At 39.3% G+C, this 20,392-nt stretch overlaps 1 protein-coding gene across 1 annotated transcript in view; it reads right to left on the bottom strand.

Annotated features, from left to right (window-relative positions):
• The window catches only part of MCC (MCC regulator of WNT signaling pathway), a 440,601-nt gene that overhangs the window by 355,659 nt on the left and 64,550 nt on the right, over positions 1-20,392 (bottom strand). The window contains exon 2 of the mRNA XM_060143381.1: positions 1,823-2,070. Coding sequence (XP_059999364.1) covers positions 1,823-2,070 — 248 coding nt within the window. The remainder of the gene's footprint in view (positions 1-1,822; positions 2,071-20,392) is intronic.

Below are 20,392 nucleotides of genomic sequence, written 5' to 3'. Positions count from 1 at the left end.
CATGATACGTTTTACGATTCACCTCCTCTCACCTCTTCTTTCTCTAAGAGTATGTGGTTATAGAAAAGGATAAAAAGGAGTTGTTTTTCAACTCTTTCTTTAGTTGGGGCAATCTTATGAGACGGTCAAACCAATTAGATGTGGGCAGCAATTCCATCAAAACCATTCCTTTCAAGATATTTTATAAACACCACACATTAAAATACAATTTTCAACAGTTAGTATAATTTTTTTCATACAAGTATTCCTTCTGTAAACACATTTGATACACATTTATATATTACTTTAATGGCTATATGGTATTCAATTGTTGAAACATACCACAGTTTACTTAACCCTTCAAATATATGTATGTGTGTGTGCTTATGTACTTATAGAAGAAGTCCAAGTTCTTGGCAGAAAAATTAGAAAATACAGCTTAGCAAAAAGAATTCTACTCATCCTTTCATTTAATAAACCAATTCTTAGTGTCCATTTTACATGATGCAACCATTACAAATCATGTTTTCTAATGCTATTTAAAAGCATGAGGAAAATGCAGAGGAAAAACTGCAGGATACAAAATTATATGGAAAGTATGTGAAAAAATATGTAAGAAGCAATTAAATCACACATACACACACCACATGAGAAAGAGAGGGAGAAATGTAAACAGTAGTTGTTATTTCTGGGTAGTAAGATATTAAGGATGGTTTTTGTTTTCTTCTGCTTGCCTTTTTTTCCTTATTTTTCTATAATGAACATACACTAATACTCAGAAAAATGTTAGTTCAAAAATTAAATATTTCTACATATTGCATTAAGAGCATATGAATTACCAGATACCTAATTTGCAGCTAAAATGGAATCCATTAAGATAGCAAGGCATAGGGGATAGGAGGGCATTTTTATTATTTCAATTACTCAATAATGATGCTCCCAATTATTCCACTGCCCAGAACATCATTCAGGGTGTGCATGTCTGTCTCTCTGTGTGTGTGTGTGTGTGTGTGTGTGTGTGCGTGTGTGTGTGTGTGTTCTGTGGGGCAGTACAGAATCATCCAAGCTAATTAGTATGTATTTAACAAATGATGGACAATTAACATGGAGCTTCACTTCCTGCCACTAGATCTACCGAGCGGAGAAAGAAACAGAGAGGGAGATCCAGGAGACATTTCCAAGGAAAAATGTTCCCTAAAGTATAGGCAGAAAATTCAGATACTTCCTGTATCCCTTGGTTCAGGCTGTCCCTTTAAGATGCATTTTTTCTTTTAAACTTTTTATAAACATACTAAAAATATGTATATTTGAGTTCTCAAAAACATGTACAATAAACCCCATGTTCCCATCACTCAGCTTCAGTAATTATCAACATTTTTCAGAATTTTCTTTCTAGTTGCTTATCTTGCATTAGTAGGAAACAATAATACTTAGGAACAGGAAAACAGTTTGTAGAAACATTTTTACACATTAAATAAAAAAGAAATGGTTAAAAACCTCACTGTGCAGATCTGAACCAAGCTTTGAAGAAGTCCCTAAAGAGTTTCTGAGGCCTGCTGATTCAATTATCACCTTTCCCATCCAGTTTGCCCTTCCTCCCCAGTAGCTATTTGAGTGCATGATTACACTTGGGAAATGGAAGAACTAAAATAAAGAAAGCAGTAAACCAGGAACTGGGAAGCCACAGGACAGAACTGGGGGATTAGCAAGCGCTCACCCAGAGCAAGTGTGGTCCAGAGGACAGCCTGGGGATAAGCAGGCATCAGGCTGGGCAGGCCAGTCTCACGAAGGTCACGAAGTGGGGACAGGGGTGCATTATGAACTGTCACGGGGTTGTACCTACCCAAACTGTTGTCACTGCTCGTGGGCCAGGAAGCAATTCTGTCCCTCAGCTTCTTCTTTTTACAGGAGTTGTCTGACTTCTCAGAAAGGCCTACTTCCTCCTTCCTAATTTCTCTGACGAGCTGCATGCGGCACCTTGTAAAATCCTGAAAGGAAATCTTCCCATTTTCATCAGCGCCCAGTTGGTTCATGATCTCAGCCACAGACTCTTCCATGTTCAACTGGCGACAGACCATCAACAAGTCATTTCTACAGAAGGGATTGAACAGAAAAAGGGCTTGTTAGGAGAGACATTTAAGCTAGAGAAAATAGTTAATGAAAAAAAAAAGAGTATTTCTTGAATACATCCACACGTAGGAAACCTATTTCCACATTTCTCATTGCTTCTGGAAAAGTGCTAAGTGTGCAAAAAGATCTGTTCCACCTGGGTTATTCTAGACAAGAACTCTATTATTATTTGGAACAGTGAGGCAACTTTAAATCCTTTGTTCTCTTTTTTCTTCCGTGTCCATGCCCTTTCCTCCTTTTCTTTCTTTTGAAATTGACAAAGCACCTGTAGAGGGTAGCATTGTTACCTAACTGTAAGATAAAGTTTCAGAACATAGAAAAGATATTGTTTCCACTCTTGGCAGAGTTGAAAATCTCATCAAATTGTAAAGGAACAACAAAGATTTTAACAAGCTTGACTTTTCAGCTTCCTGGACCAATCAGCTAATTTTAGTACTTCTTTAAAATGTTATTTAATTTCAACTTTGATGACTCAGTGCTCCCCTACCTCTGGTTTTTCCTGATTTTCTTTGAGTATTTTCCACCTTCTCATCAGCAATTAGTAAACCCTAAGTCTTAGGGCAGGGATCAAAATCCCAAAAGTCTTCCAGGTCTAGGAGTTAATGTAAATGTGTGAAGTGGGTGGATTTAAGATAAGAGGGGTTTCTGGAGTCTGTGGCTGGACCAGAGAAGTATATTCAGCCTACAGGTTCTCAAGTTAAAGAAAGAGAAAGAAAAAGAATAAAAAAGAAACAAGAACAACAACACTATGCCGGCCAAGAACATTTATCTGGAGGACATCATCTGACCCTGCACAGATAAATCTTGTTCTTTTCTCTTTCTAAACTCTTTGGGAAAATACTTTGTTCAGATTGCTCCAATTCTAAGTCTCAATAAAGGTAAAAGTATTATGAATTTAAGAGCTGGAAGAGATATTAGGAACTGGGCCATGGTCACAAGAACAGCTAATTAGTGCTCCTGTCTCAACACACCACCAAACCCAGTCATCTGGAGACCATGATCAATTTGATGTTTGCTGATACCTGAAACCTAACCATGAAAAGACCAACCCTTCTCCAGTCACCCTTCACAAATTCCTTCTGGTCCATGCTAGTATGATTCCCCAAGTTCCCTAGGCTCACAGAATTGTAGATATTTTTAATAGCTTCTCATTCACTCCATTTTAACCCTAATTCCCCCCATCCTCGTCCCTAGTATCCAATCTCTCATCAAATTTCTGTTGGTCCTGTCCCTGAAATGCTTCTATATTTACTCTTTATTATGTTTTTCAATACACATAACACTCTCCAAAACCTTAGTTTATACCAGGTCCATTACATTAGCTTCTTTAGTTGATCACCTTGCTTCCATATGCCATCCATTTTCGTGTTTCATAAAGAATTTTGACACACAGCTACAAGTTTTAGTTTATCTTGTTTGTATGTCTGTGTATATATGTATAGTATATAATGCTTATGTGTATATATTTATGCTTTTATTTGTAAGATAGATGGATGGGTAGATAAATAAATATACACATATGGAAGGAAGTATGGTAGATTAAATTAGTCCTAATTTTTCATTTCTCTGTAGAACAGTTATACGTCTATACCCTTGCCTTGGCCTTGGGGCCAGGGACACTCATGGTAGGTATGATCTTTCCCATCGTTTTAACTTCAGGCTTGACATCTAACTTAGCCTCTGGGATGTATGTGTTTATCTAGTTAATCCCCTACTGGGCTTGTCCCCTTTTGCTTCTGCCATTATTATGAGAAGAACAAACCATGATAGCTATTAACCTTCTAGCCTGGACCCCCAAATAAGCCACTTCAGCTGATCTGCAGACGTGTAGCATAAGAATCACTGCAGCTGACCCAAAGGTATGTAATCAAGAATAAATTCTTATTGTTTATGCCAATGAGATTTTGTGATTGTTCCCCAGCAATAGCTAACTGATACATTGGAATAATTTTTTGATCTATTCATATGTTTATTTTTTTGCCCTTTGCTGAATACAACCTGTCTGATGTTCAGCTGGATTCATCCCAGACAGGAATGATTATGATTCCTGTAGAACAGGAATGCAGTACTGTTTATGTACTGCTTACATAACAGTAAAACAGGAATGCAAACAAAAAGAAAGGGCCAATGTTCAGGTTCTACATCTAAAAAAAGAATTTCTTTATCATGTTTTTAGACAATAATCTTGAAAATTAGGCTTGGTGGGAGATAAGTAAGTTTTCTAAATTTCAGAAGTTCACATAATAAGATGTTAACACTAATATTTTCTGAATAGTAGGAATATGGTGTTTTCATTTTCTTATTTTTGCCTATTGTATTTGTAACTTTCTAGAATGTACTATACTACTTTCATAAATTGCTATGTCATTTTATAGGTTTTAAAAGTGAGGATAATAATAGCACCTATCTCTTAGGGTTGTTTTGAGGATAAATGAGATGATGCATGTAAAGCACTTAACACAGTTCCTGGCACATATTAAGTACTCAATAAATAGTAGCCATTATTATGATTATTTTATAATTATTGATCATAAATCTTTAACAATGTCCCGGTTGCACGATTAAGTCTTTAGTAATTAAGCACAAACTGCTCAGGGGAAAATAGTCCTTATTGAACTGAACTGACTCCTTCATTAAGTGGAGCAATCTATCTGCAGAGGCTCGCCTTCCTCCCTGCCTGTGGCCCACTTACACTTGGGCGCCCTGGTGAGAAACCCAAGCCTGTCCAAGCCTGAGAAGCCCCATTCCACAAAAAGCAGCTCAAAAAAGGATTTGTGTTCTAGAAATGTCAAATGTCAACTCAGAGGAGAATGCATAATTTTGCATCTTTATTTAAAAAGTGTAGGTCACTGGGCTTCCCTGGTGGTGCAGTGGTTGAGAGTCCGCCTGCCGATGCAGGGGACACGGGTTCGTGCCCCGGTCCGGGAAGATCCCACATGCCGCGGAGCGGCTGGGCCCGTGAGCCATGGTCGCTGAGCCCGTGTGTCCAGAGCCTGTGCTCCGCAACGGGAGAGGCCACAGCAGTGAGAGGCCCACGTATCGCAAAAAAAAAAAAAAAAGGTGTGGGTCACTGAGAGACTCTCATAAAAGGTCAAAAACAAAATACAGTACATCCTACTAAATTAAGTCAGACAGTAATCTTTAAACAGCGGTGCTAGTTTCTAAAAACTAAATGAAAGCTAAAGTTTCTCAGTATAGAAACACAGAACTAGCAAGAACAACTAACAAACCTGCAGGGCGAAATGCTACTATCCCCATTTTATAGATGAAGATGTGAAGGCTGAAAGAGTCCCAGAGCTAATATGTGGGAGAGCCAGGAATCTAAACCAAATCAGTCTGATTCCAAAGCTCTTGCCCTTTCCATTCTACCAAACACCGCCTTGGATGTCAATGATCCTTAAACTTTGGCCTCTGAACACAAATAAGGACAGCAATAATAGGAACAGCTTGATGATCAACAGTCATTAAAGAACAGTACTTTTATCTTAAACCAGAAAGACTACATATATCTATATATGTGCTCCCCGACTATGTTAAATACGGGTGAGAATAATATTACATTTTGATACCAACATGAGAAAACAGTTACAAGAGAGAGAAAAAAAACTCCAGGGAGTTCCCTGGCGGTCCAGTGGTTAGGACTCTGCGCTTTTACTACGGGAACTAACATCCCGCAAGCAAGCCGAGTGACACAGCCAAAAAAAAAAAAACTCCCAAAGCTCTCCTTTACATATAAGAGCAAGCCCAGAGAACTCGATCACACTTTCACTATCAACCATTGTGCTAGGGCTGTTTCAAACAGCTCGCAATGAGTTACACGCTCCTGTGACTACGCCCCTTTGCATTATGTCTTTGCCTTTCCTCCCATCAACAGATGGAGGCTATTTCCCTGACCTTGAATCTGGGCTGGCCTTGTGACTTGCTTTGACCAGTGGAATGAGGCAGAAATAACTAACGTTCTAGGATTCATGAACACATGCCTTATGACGCCTTGTAGTTTCCACTTTCAGCTCAAATCCTTCCAGCTTCATGCTGGCCTTGTCGCCCACTCAAGGCCACAAGTGGTCTCTTCCTTCTTCTAGCATTTAGCACCTGTACCATTCATTCAGTGACTATATACAGCCGTGGGACAACTTTTAGATTGTTGTACTAAACTTTCATTTCTCTTTCTCTTTTTTAAAAAATTATTTTCAGGGCTTCCCTGGTGGCGCAGTGCTTGAGAGTCCTCCTGCCGATGCAGGGGACACGGGTTCATGGCCCGGTCCGGGAGGATCCCACATGCCGCGGAGTGGCTAGGCCCGTGAGCCATGGCCGCTGAGCCTGCGCATCCGGAGCCTGTGCTCTGCAACGGGAGAGGCCGCAACAGTGAGAGGCCCGCGTACTGCAAAAAAAAAAATATTTTCACACACTCAAGTCTTATCTTCCCAACCTGACCAGTGGCCAGTGGAAGCCAGTGGCCATGCATCAGTCTCCCTTAAGATCCATGCAGCACCCAGCACACCACCCGTACACAACAGAACCCCATCACATTTGTTTTGATAGATGGATTTGTAAACTCTCAGAAGTTAAACATGATCATTCTTTTGAAGGGGTTCCCCACTTCATCTGATATCTTCCCACAATACCTGTCTTTGTATCTTCCCACAGAAGGCAACAGCACATGGGATGCTCAGTGAGTATGAATGACCAATGGGCACCGTAAAAACAAACAACAACCTTGTAGCCTTAGTGACAGAGCAACATAACAGTTTCTCCGCACTAGGCCAGGAAAGTTTCTCAGAGGAAGACATAATGAGCAGCGGTTGTCCAAAACTAATATAGTCCAGTGGAGAACTATTTCAGTAGTAGTAACATCATCATATAAAGCACCTGCCTTTAAAATAAAAACCAACAAACTTTTGTACATTATTTCAGAAAATACACCCATTCATCTTAGAAAATATAGACAAGTAAGAAGAAAATATAAATTACATGCTACCTTTCTACCCAGCAATAACCACAGTGAACGTTTTAACTAATTTCACAAAATTATGGTAAATATTTTTTTCTCTAAGTTTCCTCTAAATAAATAAATTTCCTCCAAATAAAATTTTCCTTTCATCATTGCTACAACTGCTCTAGAAGGTGTTTCATATTTATCCATATTCATATATGCATGTCTTATCTTCAGAGGATATAACCATGAGGAATAGATTCTGGTTTAGCAGAGGAACTGGTCAAATGAGGTAATATTTGGCTCTGCAGAGAACACCAATCACCAGGCAGCACTGAAGATCAATGCTTCTAGCTCAAAACTGCATGGTTTTACAAAGCATAGCTATTACTTTCTGTATGTAGAAGCCTTTTGGTCTCTTGGCTATTCTTTTTCTTTTAACTTGTAAAGAAATTGAGTAGGAAGTGAAAATTCAATGAAGCTATTCATCATTCAGGGAAATTCACAGCCTAACATCAGGAATAGATAACGGGAAAGATGGGCTTAGGTCTCTCAAGCTCAGATGCAGAGAAAAACACTATTCTTCCCCACAATGATACTAAACCCCAAACCCAGTCGGAATGAGGGCTATGTGAAAGGAACTGTTACTCTGAGGAAGGGTTAGATGCTTCTGTTCACAGCTCTCAACGAACAGACACCTTTGGAACTAATAGGTATGCCAGAAATAGCTGCTTATGAAAGAACTCAAAACAAGTCTATAAGTTCATTTTGCCTCTCTAACTGTTCAATTTGAGTCACACAAAAATGTAATTTAGGGGACTCTAATTTCAGTTCCATAAATATTCAAAGTGTGAAAAATCATAAATAAGTCATTAAAAAACAGGCTTCTGGGCTACAACTGGTAATTTCTGAGTAAAACTGTTGGAGGGAGCAAATGCATTTGCCTTTCACAATTGCTTCTGAGTTTATCTGGTCTAAAGTGAAGACCAAAACAAACAACTAAATAAGCAAATAAACTTATCGTTAAAAGGAGAGTAGTTGATCGATCTGAAGGACTTCAACAAAATTCAGAAAGATAGTAAAGAGATGGGAGAAGCTGGCCAGTGGGGCTACCTTACCTTTCAGAGCATGGAACAAATAGATGTTCAAAGGTGATAAATCAGGATACTTACACAGTGGTATAAGCACATTATGGAAAAAATGGAAAAAAATCATCAAGAGAACTAAAAGCACAAGTGGTAAAAAACTGTACCTGGGGAGTGAGCTTGGGCATTGAGAGGTGGATGGGGCAAGAGACTTGTGTTTTGTCATGTGCCCTTCTGTACCATTTTATTTTATTTTATTTTTAATTTATTATTATTATTATTTTAAACATCTTTATTGGAGTATAATTGCTTTACAATGGTATGTTAGTTTCAGCTTCACAACAAAATGAATCAGTTATATATATACATATGTTCCCATATCTCTTCCCGCTTGCATCTCCCTCCCTCCCACCCTCCCTATCCCACCCCTCCAGGCGGTCACAAAGCACCGAGCTGATCGCCCTGTGCTATGCGGCTGCTTCCCACTAGCTATCTACCTTACGTTTGGTAGTGTATGTATGTCCATGCCTCTTTATCGCTTTGTCACCGTTTACCCTTCCCCCTCCCCATAGCCTCAAGTCCATTCTCTAGTAAGTCTGTGTCTTTATTCCTGTTTCACCCCTAGGTTTTTCATGACATTTTTTTTCCCTTAAATTCCATATATATGTGTTAGCATACGGTATTTGTCTCTCTCTTTCTGACTTACTTCACTCTGTATGACAGACTCGAGGTCTATCCAATTCATTACAAATAGCTCAATTTCGTCTCTTTTTATGGCTGAGTAATATTCCATTGTATATATGTGCCACATCTTCTTTATCCATTCATCCGATGATGGACACTTAGGTTGTTTCCATCTCTGGGCTATTGTAAATAGAGCTGCAATGAACATTTTGGTACATGACTCTTTTTGAATTATGGTTTTCTCAGGGTATATGCCCAGTAGTGGGATTGCTGGGTCATATGGTAGTTCTATTTGTAGCTTTTTAAGGAACCTCCATACTGTTCTCCACAGTGGCTGTATCAATTTACATTCCCACCAACAGTGTAAGAAGGTTCCCTTTTCTCCACACCCTCTCCAGCATTTATTGTTTCTAGATTTTTTGATGATGGCCATTCTGACTGGTGTGAGATGATATCTCATTGTAATTTTGATTTGCATTTCTCTAATGATTAGTGATGTTGAGCATTCTTTCATGTGTTTGTTGGCACTCTGTATATCTTCTTTGGAGAAATGTCTATTTAGGTCTTCTGCCCATTTTTGGATTGGGTTGTTTGTTTTTTTGTTATTAAGCTGCATGAGCTGCTTATAAATTTTGGAGATTAATCCTTTGTCAGTTGCTTCATTTGCAAATATTTTCTCCCATTCTGAGGGTTGTCTTTTGGTCTTCTTTATGGTTTCCTTTGCTGCGCAAAAGCTTTTAAGTTTCATTAGGTCCCATTTGTTTACTTTTGTTTTTATTTCCATTTCTCTAGGAGGTGGGTCAAAAAGGACCTTGCTGTGATTTATGTCATAGAGTGTTCTGCCTATGTTTTCCTCTAAGAGTTTGATAGTTTCTGGCCTTACATTTAGGTCTTTAATCCATTTTGAGCTTATTTTTGTGTATGGTGTTAGGGAGTGATCTAATCTCATACTTTTACATGTAGCTGTCCAGTTTTCCCAGCACCACTTATTGAATAGGCTGTCCTTTCTCCACTGTACATTTCTGCCTCCTTTGTCAAAGATAAGGTGACCATATGTGTGTGGGTTTATCTCTGGGCTTTCTATCCTGTTCCATTGATCTATATTTCTGTTTTTGTGCCAGTACCATACTGTCTTGATTACTGTAGCTTTGTAGTATAGTCTGAAGTCAGGAAGCCTGATTCCTCCAGCTCTGTTTTTCGTTCTCAAGATCACTTTGGCTATTCGGGGTCTTTTGTGTTTCCATACAAATTGTGAAATTTTTTGTTCTAGTTCTGTGAAAAATGCCAGTGGTAGTTTCATAGGGATTGCATTGAATCTGTAGATTGCTTTGGGTAGTAGAGTCAATTTCACAATGTTGATTCTTCCAATCCAAGAACATGGTATATCTCTCCATCTGTTTGTATCATCTTTAATTTCTTTCATCAGTGTCTTATAATTTTCTGCATACAGGTCTTTTGTCTCCTTAGGTAGGTTTATTCCTAGGTATTTTATTCTTTTTGTTGCAATGGTAAATGGGAGTGTTTTCTTGATTTCACTTTCAGATTTTTCATCATTAGTGTATAGGAATGCCAGAGATTTCTGTGCATTAATTTTGTATCCTGCTACTTTACCAAATTCATTGATTAGCTCTAGTATTTTTCTGGTAGCATCTTTAGGATTCTCTATGTATAGTATCATGTCATCTGCAAACAGTGACAGCTTTACTTCTTCTTTTCCGATTTGGATTCCTTTTATTTCCTTTTCTTCTGTGATTGCTGTGGCTAAAACTTCCAAAACTATGTTGAATAAGAGTGGTGAGAGTGGGCAACCTTGTCTTGTTCCTGATCTTAGTGGAAATGCTTTCAGTTTTTCACCATTGAGGACGATGTTGGCTGTGGGTTTGTCATATATGGCCTTTATTATGTGGAGGAAAGTTCCCTCTATGCCTACTTTCTGCAGGGTTTTTATCATAAATGGGTGTTGAATTTTGTCAAAAGCTTTCTCTGCATCTATTGAGATGATCATATGGTTTTTCTCCTTCAATTTGTTAATATGGTGTATCACGTTGATTGATTTACGTATATTGAAGAATCCTTGCATTCCTGGAATAAACCCCACTTGATCATGGTGTATGATCCTTTTAATGTGCTGTTGGATTCTGTTTGCTAGTATTTGGTTGAGGATTTTTGCATCTATGTTCATCAGTGATATTGGCCTGTAGTTTTCTTTCTTTGTGACATCTTTGTCTGGTTTTGGTATCAGGGTGATGGTGGCCTCGTAGAATGAGTTGGGGAGTGTTCCTCCCTCTGCTATATTTTGGAAGAGTCTGAGAAGGATAGGTGATAGCTCTTCTCTAAATGTTTGATAGAATTCGCCTGTGAAGCCATCTGGTCCTGGGCTTTTGCTTGTTGGAAGATTTTTAATCACAGTTTCAATTTCAGTGCTTGTGATTGGTCTGTTCATATGTTCTATTTCTTCCTGATTCAGTCTTGGCAGGTTGTGCCTTTCTAAGAATTTGTCCATTTCTTCCAGGTTGTCCATTTTATTGGCATAGAGTTGCTTGTAGTAATCTCTCATGATCTTTTGTATTTCTGCAGTGTCACTTGTTACTTCTCCTTTTTCATTTCTAATTCTATTGATTTGAGTCTTCTCCCTTTTTTTCTTGATGAGTCTGGCTAATGGTTTATCAATTTTGTTTATCCTTTCAAAGAACCAGCTTTTAGTTTTATTGATCTTTGCTATAGTTTCCTTCATTTCTTTTTCATTTATTTCTGATCTGATTTTTATGATTTCTTTCCTCCTGCTAACTTTGGGGTTTTTTTGTTCTTCTTTCTCTAATTGCTTTAGGTGCAAGGTTAGGTTGTTTATTTAGGTTAGGTTGTTTCCTGTTTCTTAAGGTAAGATTGTATTGCTATAAACTTCCCTCTTAGAACTGCTTTTGCTGCATCCCATAGATTTTGAGTCGTCGTATCTCCATGGTCATTTGTTTCTAGGTATTTTTTGATTTCCTCTTTGATTTCTTCAGTGATCACTTCGTTATTAAGTAGTGTATTGTTTAGCCTCCATGTGTTTGTATTTTTTACAGATCTTCTCCTGTAATTGATATCGAGTCTCATAGCGTTGTGGTCAGAAAAGATACTTGATACAATTTCAATTTTCTTAAATTTACCAAGGTTTGATTTGTGACCCAAGATATGATCTATCCTGGAGAATGTTCCATGAGCACTTGAGAAAAATGTGTATTCTGTTGTTTTTGGATGGAATGTCCTATAAATATCAATTAACTCCATCTTGTTTAATGTGTCATTTAAAGCTTGTGTTTCCTTATGTATTTTCATTTTGGATGATCTGTCCATTGGTGAAAGTGGGGTGTTAAAGTCCCCTACTATGAATGTGTTACTGTCGATTTCCCCTTTTATGGTTGTCAGTATTTGCCTTATGTATTGAGGTGCACCTATGTTGGGTGCATAAATATTTACAATTGTTATATCTTCCTCTTGGATCGATCGCTTGATCATTATGTAGTGTCCTTCTTTGTCTCTTCTAATAGTCTTTGTTTTAAAGTCTATTTTGTCTGATATGAGAATTGCTACTCCAGCTTTCTTTTGGTTTCCATTTGCATGAAATACCTTTTTCCATCCCCTTACTTTCAGTCTGTATGTGTCTCTAGGTCTGAAGTGGGTCTCTTGTAGACAGCAAATATATGCGTCTTGTTTTTGTATCCATTCAGCCAATCTGTGTCTTTTGGTGGGAGCATTTAGTCCATTTACATTTAAGGTAATTATCGATATGTGTATTCCCATTCCCATTTTCTTAATTGTTTTGGGTTTGTTATTGTAGGTCTTTTCCTTCTTTTGTGTTTCTTGCCTAGAGAAGTCCTTTAGCAGTTGTTGTAGAGCTGGTTTGGTGGTGCTGAACTCTCTCAGCGTTTGCTTGTCTGTAAAGGTTTTAATTTCTCCATCAAATCTGAATGAGATCCTTGCTGGGTAGAGTAATCTTGGTTGCAGGTTTTTCTCCTTCAACACTTTCAATATGTCCTGCCACTCCCTTCTGGCTTGCAGAGTTTCTGCTGAAAGATCAGCTGTTAACCTTATGGGGATTCCCTTGTGTGTTATTTGTTGTTTTTCCCTTGCTGCTTTTAATATGTTTTCTTTGTATTTAATTTTTGACAGTTTGATTAATATGTGTCTTGGCGTATTTCTCCTTGGATTTATCCTGTATGGGACTCTCTGTGCTTCCTGGACTTGATTAACTATTTCCTTTCCCATATTAGGGAAGTTTTCAACTATAATCTCTTCAAATATTTTCTCAGTCCCTTTCTTTTTCTCTTCTTCTTCTGGAACCCGTATAATTCGAATGTTGGTGCGTTTAATGTTGTCCCAGAGGTCTCTGAGACTGTCCTCAGTTCTTTTCATTCTTTTTTCTTTATTCTGCTCTGCAGTAGTTATTTCCACTATTTTATCTTCCAGGTCACTTATCCGTTCTTCTGCCTCAGTTATTCTGCTATTGATCCCATCTAGAGTACTTTTAATTTCATTTATTGTGTTGTTCATCGTTGCTTGTTTCATCTTTAGTTCTTCTAGGTCCTTGTTAACTAATTCTTGCATTTTGTCCATTCTATTGTCCATTCTATCTCCAAGATTTTGGATCATGTTTACTATCATTATTCTGAATTCTTTTTCAGGTAGACTGCCTATTTCCTCTTCATTTGTTAGGTCTGGTGGGTTTTTATCTTGCTCCTTCATCTGCTGTGTGTTTTTCTGTCTTTTCATTTTGCTTATCTTACTGTGTTTGGGGTCTCCTTTTTTGCAGGTTGAAGGTTCGTAGTTCCTGTTGTTTTTTGTGTCTGTCCCCAGTGGCTAAGGTTGGTTCAGTGGGTTGTGTAGGCTTCCTGGTGGAGGGTACTAGTGCCTGTGTTCTGGTGGATGAGGCTGGATCTTGTCTTTCTGGTGGGCAGGTCCACGTCTGGTGGTGTGTTTTTGGGGTGTCTGTAGACTTATTATGATTTTGGGCAGCCTCTCTGCTAATGGGTGGGGTTGTGTTCCTGTCTTGCTAGTTGTTTGGCATAGGATGTCCAGCACTGTAGCTTGCTGGTCATTGAGTGAAGCTGGGTGCTGGCGTTGAGATGGAGATCTCTCGGAGATTTTTGCTGTTTGATATTATGTGCAGCTGGGAGGCCTCTTGTGGACCAGTGTCCTGAAGTTGGCTCTCCCACCTCAGAGGCACAGCACTGACTCCTGGCTGCAGCACCAAGAGCCTTTCATCCACAGGGCTCCTTAATTTGGGATGATTCGTTGTCTATTCAGGTATTCCACAGATGCAGGGTATATCAAGTTGATTGTGGAGCTTTAATCCACTGCTTCTGAGGCTGCTGGGAGCGATTTCCCTTTCTCTTCTTTGTTCTCACAGTTCCCAGGGGCTCAGCTTTGGATTTGGCCCCGCCTGTGCGTGTAGATCGCGGGAGGGCGTCTGTTCTTTGCTCAGACAGGACGGGGTTCAAGGAGCCGCTGATTCGGAGGCTCTGGCTCACTCAGGCCGGGGGGTAGGGAGGGTCACGGAGTGTGGGGCGGGCCTGCGGCGGCAGAGGCCGGCATGACGTTGCAGCCTGAGGCGTGCCGTGCGTTCTCCCGGGGGAGTTGTCCCTGGATCCCGGGACCCTGGCAGTGGCGGGCTGCACAGGCTCCCCGGAAGGGCGTGTGGCTAGTGACCTGTGTTCGCACACAGGCCTCCTGGTGGTGGCAGCAGCAGCCTTAGCGTCTCATGTCTGTCTCTGGGCTCCGCACTTTTAGCCGCGGCTCGCGCCCGTCCCTGGAGCTCTCTCAAGCAGCGTTCTTAATCCCCTCTCCTCGTGCACCAGGAAACAAAGAGGGACGTAAAAGTCTCTTGCCTCTTCGGCAGGTCCAGACCCTTCCCCGGACTCTCTCCCGGCTAGCCGCGGTGCACTAACGCCCTGCAGGCTGCGTTCACGCCGCCAACCCCAGTCCTCTCCCGGTGCTCCGACAAAAGCCGGAGCCTCAGCTCCCAGTCCCGCCCGCCCCAGCGGGCGAGCAGACAAGCCTCTCGGCTGGTGAGTTCCGGTCGGCCCGATCCTCTGCGCTGGAATCTGTCCGCTTTGCCCTCCGCAGCCCTGTCGCCGCGCTCTCCTCCGCGGCTCCCAAGCTCCCCCACTCCGCCTCCCGAAGTCTCCACCCGCGAAGGGGCTTCCCAGTGTGTGGACACTTCCCCTCCTTCACAGCTCTCTCCCGCTGGTGCAGGACCCGTCCCCATCCTTTTGTCTCTGTTTAGTTTTTTCTTTTGCCCTAACCAGGTACGTGGGGGGTTCCTTGCCCTCTGGGAGGTCTGAGGTCTTCTGCCAGCGTTCAGCAGGTGCTCCGTAGGAGTCGTTCCACGCGCAGATGCACCTCTGGTGTATCTGTGGGGAGGAAGGTGATCTCCGCGTCTTACTCTTCCGCCATCTTCCCGGAAGTCCCTATTTTATTTTATTTTATTTTACCATGTGCATGAATTATTTTGATAAAAGTAATGTTTTCAGGTTTAAAAAATCAAGTCATTAATTTAATCTGAGCTATAACAGACAAAAGATTAGTATTTAAATATACAACAAATTCCTACAATATAATAAGAAAAAGATAACAACCCAGTTGAAAAATGGGTAAATGATAAGAACAGAAAATTAACAAAAAATGGCAAAGATGTGGAAATATTCTCAACCTCGATAAACGTAAGGAAAATGCAAATTCAAGCAAACAATGGGATACAATTTTAATAGGTATAGGACTGGCAAAAATGTTAGTCTGACAATACCAAATGTTGACAAAGAAGCAGAAATTTTCATGCGGTGTTGGTGGAAAACAAAAACTGGTACCACTTCTTTAGAAAGAATTTTGGCAACATCTAAAAAAAAGTGCACACCCTTCAACCAGAAATATCACTTTTAGTTATATATGTTAAAGAAACTTATGCTAGGATGGAAGGAGACATGCACAATATCTGTAAGAGCAAAGATTTGGAAAAAGGTTAGTATTAATAATCATGCTAATAAGAACAGTGAACATGCACCAGATGCTTACTGTGTGCCGGGGCCTGAGCTAGCGGATACATAAATTGAGGAATCGTCAGCTAATGAAATATGATCAGAGTTTTCAGAAGAAATACATTTGTAATATATCATAATTAATAAATCTCAAAAACAGCAGTGAGTAAAAACCTCAAGAATAACATGGACAGGACAGTATTTATCTAAATTTTAAAAATATAACAAAAACCACTATAAATTATATATGAATAATAAAAACAAAGTCAGGAAGCAAAAACATCAACCATAAAGTGGTGAGGGAGAGAGGGGAATAGAATTGGGGAGGGGATAAAGGGGTTTTAACATGCATTTACAATGTTATATTAAAAAATCATAGGCAAATATGACACAATATCTACATCTTTTCAATCTGGGTATGGATACATGTGTGTTTACTATACACTTTGTAGTTTTCAATATTTAAAATCTGTCTTCATAAAAAAAATCTAATGTATGAAAGGCAACTTAAAACAAATTTGGTCTGAGGCCACGGTTGAAGGATAAAACATTTAAAATGAGCAATGTCATTCATATCAGTAAGCACTTGTAGGACATGTCTCGTGGAGTTGATCAAATTAGATGATCCAAAATGACACTGTTCATCCTTACAGGCTATAGAGCACCTGATTATTCTCCTGGTATGATTTTCTAAAAGTAGAATTACTCATTGTTAAACAGTCTAATCTCTCAATACAGTTTTTCAAACATCCCTTGAGAAACATCCACCAATTTTGAGCCCTGCCAGCAGTGTTTCAGTTACCCCCACTTGTTTTACATACTTTTCTGGAGAGCAGAATCAAATTCCCCATCTCTATGGTCTCACTTTCTTTTCTGTGAAGGCATTTATACCACACATTCCCAGAGACACATTTCTTTCCTTCTCTTCAGCACTCAGTACTGACGGCTGCCTTTTCCTTGAATCTCCTTCCTTCATTAGCCTGTGTAACAGCCCTGTCTTCTTGTTTCCCACCTCTACGTGACTGCTCCTTCAGAGTTCTTGTCCTTAAATATCCATGTTACCCAAGGCCTTGTCCTTTCTATTTTCTCACTTTATAGACTCTCTATAGCTGATCTAATCTAAATTTATGGCTTTATCTATCACTAGGAACATTGACTCCCAAATCTCCCTCTCCAGTTAAGTAGTAATCCATTTTGACTGTATAGCTACACTTCAGTGTCATACATTTATCTTGAACTCAAAGTCCTAAAATGAATTCATCATTTTGTATCCCTTTACAAGTTGACTCCTCCTCTCTACATAAATTACACCATTGGTCACCCACAGTAGAAGTCTAGAAATTTTCTAAGTTGCTTCCTTCTCATTTATTCCCCCTGCAATCAGTCACCCAAAATAGTGTCTGTTGTTCTAAATGGCTCTCATATCCATCCCATCCTGATCATTCTTATCACCCTCATCGTTTTCCACTTGAATTACTATAATGGTCTCCTACTGGCTCTCCCTCTTTCCAACTGGTAGGCGACATGTTATTTTTCCCTGCTTAAAATCCTTTGTGTCCCTCAAGACTTTCAGCTTCGTACCCATGTTTCTCACTTCATAGCTAAGGTCCTATCTTTCTAGCCTCACTCTCCTGCTAAAGTAGGCAACCTGCATCCTAGCCCACTGAATGTCTTTTAGGTTCCATAAGAGGCATTGTTGTTTTACATGCCCATACTTTGTATATAGTTAGCCCTCTTCTTGGAAAATCCTCTCTTTACCTTTCTCCAAACGCCAGCCCATGCTTGTAATTCACTTGAATAGCATCTCCTTCAGAAATCTTCCCTAAATATCTCAGGTAACTCCCAGTTTAATTTGATGCCCCTTCCCTGTGTTACTAAGTCACCTGTGCTTGCTTTGATCACTTACCTCACTGTACAGTAATTATTGATTTATTTTTTTCTCTCTTCTACCAGACCAGAGACTGGTAACTAAAACCTACAACCAAATCCAGACCATTGCCTGCTTTTGTAAGTCAAGTTTATTGAAACCCGGCATACCCATTTGTCTATGGTTACTTTCTCACTACAACAGTTGAGTTGAATACTTGTGACAGAGTATATGGCCCATAAAACCAAAAATCTTTACTATATGGCCTTTTATTTAAAAGAAGTTGCAAACTTCTGTACTAGACTGTAAATTCTTAGAGGAGAGGGTTCATTCTTTGTTCATCTTTGAATCCCTAACACCTGGCATACAAATAGCTGTTAAATAAATAAGTGGGTAAATAAAATGTTAGATTTGAGGTAAAAGAGGTGGGGAGAGAAGTTAATGAGGACCTTCAACCCCATTTCTTCTTTGCTTTTTGCATACCCCAATTTGTAATCACAAATGAAAACAAAACAAGTTGATATCATTAGGGTTTTTTTTTAAAGATTTTTTTGATGTGGACCTTTTTTAAAGTCTTTATTGAATTTGTTCCAATATTGCTTCTGTGTTATGTTTTGTTTTTTTGGCCTCGAGGCATGTGGGATCCCAGCTCCCTGACCAGGGACTGAGCCCACATCCCCTGCACTGGAAGGCGAAGTCCCAACCACCCGACTGCCAGGGACGTCCCCATATCATAAAGTCTTAAAATATCTTCTAGTATATATGAGAGGCTCTGTACCCTTCAAGCTAGTAATTTAAGCCTTCTGTGCTAGTGGTACTCAACTCTGACAGCATATGATGTTCACCTGGGGTGATTAAAACATATTGATGCTCAGGCTCCATTGCTGACAAACTAAATCAGGGTGGGGAGGAGGGGGCAGCATCGATATTTGTTAGAAGGCTTCCTAAGTGATTCAGAGTAGAACTTCTACACCAACAGTCTGAAGGGACGAGAGCTTTGAGGCAACTCAGAAATCTTAATTTAAAACCAACCAACCAAAGAAACACACTAGATGTTGATAAGTTATATACTAGTAAGATGAAAAGAAAGAGATATTTTAGAAAAGTTATCTACAGAGGCGGAAACAAAATGATTCCTCCTCTAGCATTTAAGCTCCATGAGGATGGAGCATTTTGTCTCTTCTGTTCACTCTTGTTTTCCCGATACCGAAAACAGTACCTGGCACGAAACACGCGATCAGTAGACAAATGATGAATGTATGAATACGTTTTTCATTTGCTTTCAGTCAGCCAGAAGCCCCAGAAATACTCCAGTTAATTGAAATTTTATACACAAAGAAGGCAAATTAGCAAATATAATCTTCAGTTAATCAACAGACAACATTTTTTAGGGGCATAAACATTACATTCTACAATTTAAAAGAGTGTTTTGATTTTAAAAAGGGAAAGCAAAGAGACACTGCTGTGGGTAAATGCAGCCCAGCCTCTAAAAAAATTCAATATTTACTTTTAAAAAGGTTAGCTGTCATCTGCAAACTCATGGGAAGAGAACATGAAAAGCCATGAAGGAAAGATAAAATTGGTGACATTACCTAAACAAACCAAATGCCATACGACATGCATCCTAAGGAATTAACAGAAATCGTCTTGGGCCTTCCCTCTTAAAGCACTAAGCACGCTAGCCCAAGGAAGAACATCTGAGGCTGGCTAATTCTTTCTGTTTCCTTGTTTCTTCTTTCTCTTTCTCATAAAACATAGTACTAGAAATTATAAAGCTGTTGGCCTAATTTTTATATCTGAAAAAAATGCTTTTGGTTGAGGTTACCAACTTGAAAAAATACAGAAAAATAGGAAAGACAAAACAAAAGTCAAGATTGAAAGAAGACACACTTTGTCATCGAATTTATATTATAAAGATTTTCCTTTTGAAATTTCACTCCTAAAGGAATAGTTGAGATATAAGCTCTTTGGAAAGCCAGAATTTCCCATTACCAACTTTCTCAATATTGTCTATGTTGAAACCTATTTTAACTCCTGTGAATTAATATTTACAGTCTTGAGTTGCGCTGTTCAAAATGGTAGTCAATACACACAGGTGGCTATTGAAGTTTACACTGAAATTAACTAAAATTAAATATGATTAAAAATTCATTTCCTCAGTTATACTAGCTCAATAGCCACATGTGGCTAGCGGCTACCACACTTCACAGAACAGTCATAGAACACTTCCATCATCACAGAAAGTCCCATGGGATAGCACTGGGAAAATAAAATAAAGAACAGTACCCTCAAAGGCTTCAGGCGATAGTATCAGTCAAGCAAGGAAATTGTGACAGATGTCAGTTATTATTTCTAGGTAAAGAAGGAATGACAAAACTGATACATAAAAAGTCTGAATATAGAAAAGCCATTATGTCATAAAACTGTTAGTTTTCTTTGCAGTTGATTTTCGAGTTTGGGGTTCACTCTTATTCACAGAACACACAAATATCCCCACTTTTTGATTAAGGAAATCTGACCAGATTCAAAATCATGTGCAATACACTACCCACCAATGAAAAAACATAGGTTGAAAGATTTATCAGACTTTAGAAGGCAGGTGGAGGGATGCATATATTCCCTAGAGGAAGCACTAGCTTTCTCTTCTTAGATTTAAGTTATCGTAATAGTAATTCTTTCTGACGTTTAGCCTGAACTTCCT

The sequence above is a fragment of the Lagenorhynchus albirostris genome, chromosome 3 (genome assembly GCF_949774975.1).
Source record: "Lagenorhynchus albirostris chromosome 3, mLagAlb1.1, whole genome shotgun sequence".
Taxonomy (NCBI): Eukaryota; Metazoa; Chordata; class Mammalia; order Artiodactyla; family Delphinidae; genus Lagenorhynchus; species Lagenorhynchus albirostris.
The sequence above is the reverse complement of the archived record's forward strand: the minus strand, read 5'-3'. Positions and strand labels throughout refer to the sequence as shown.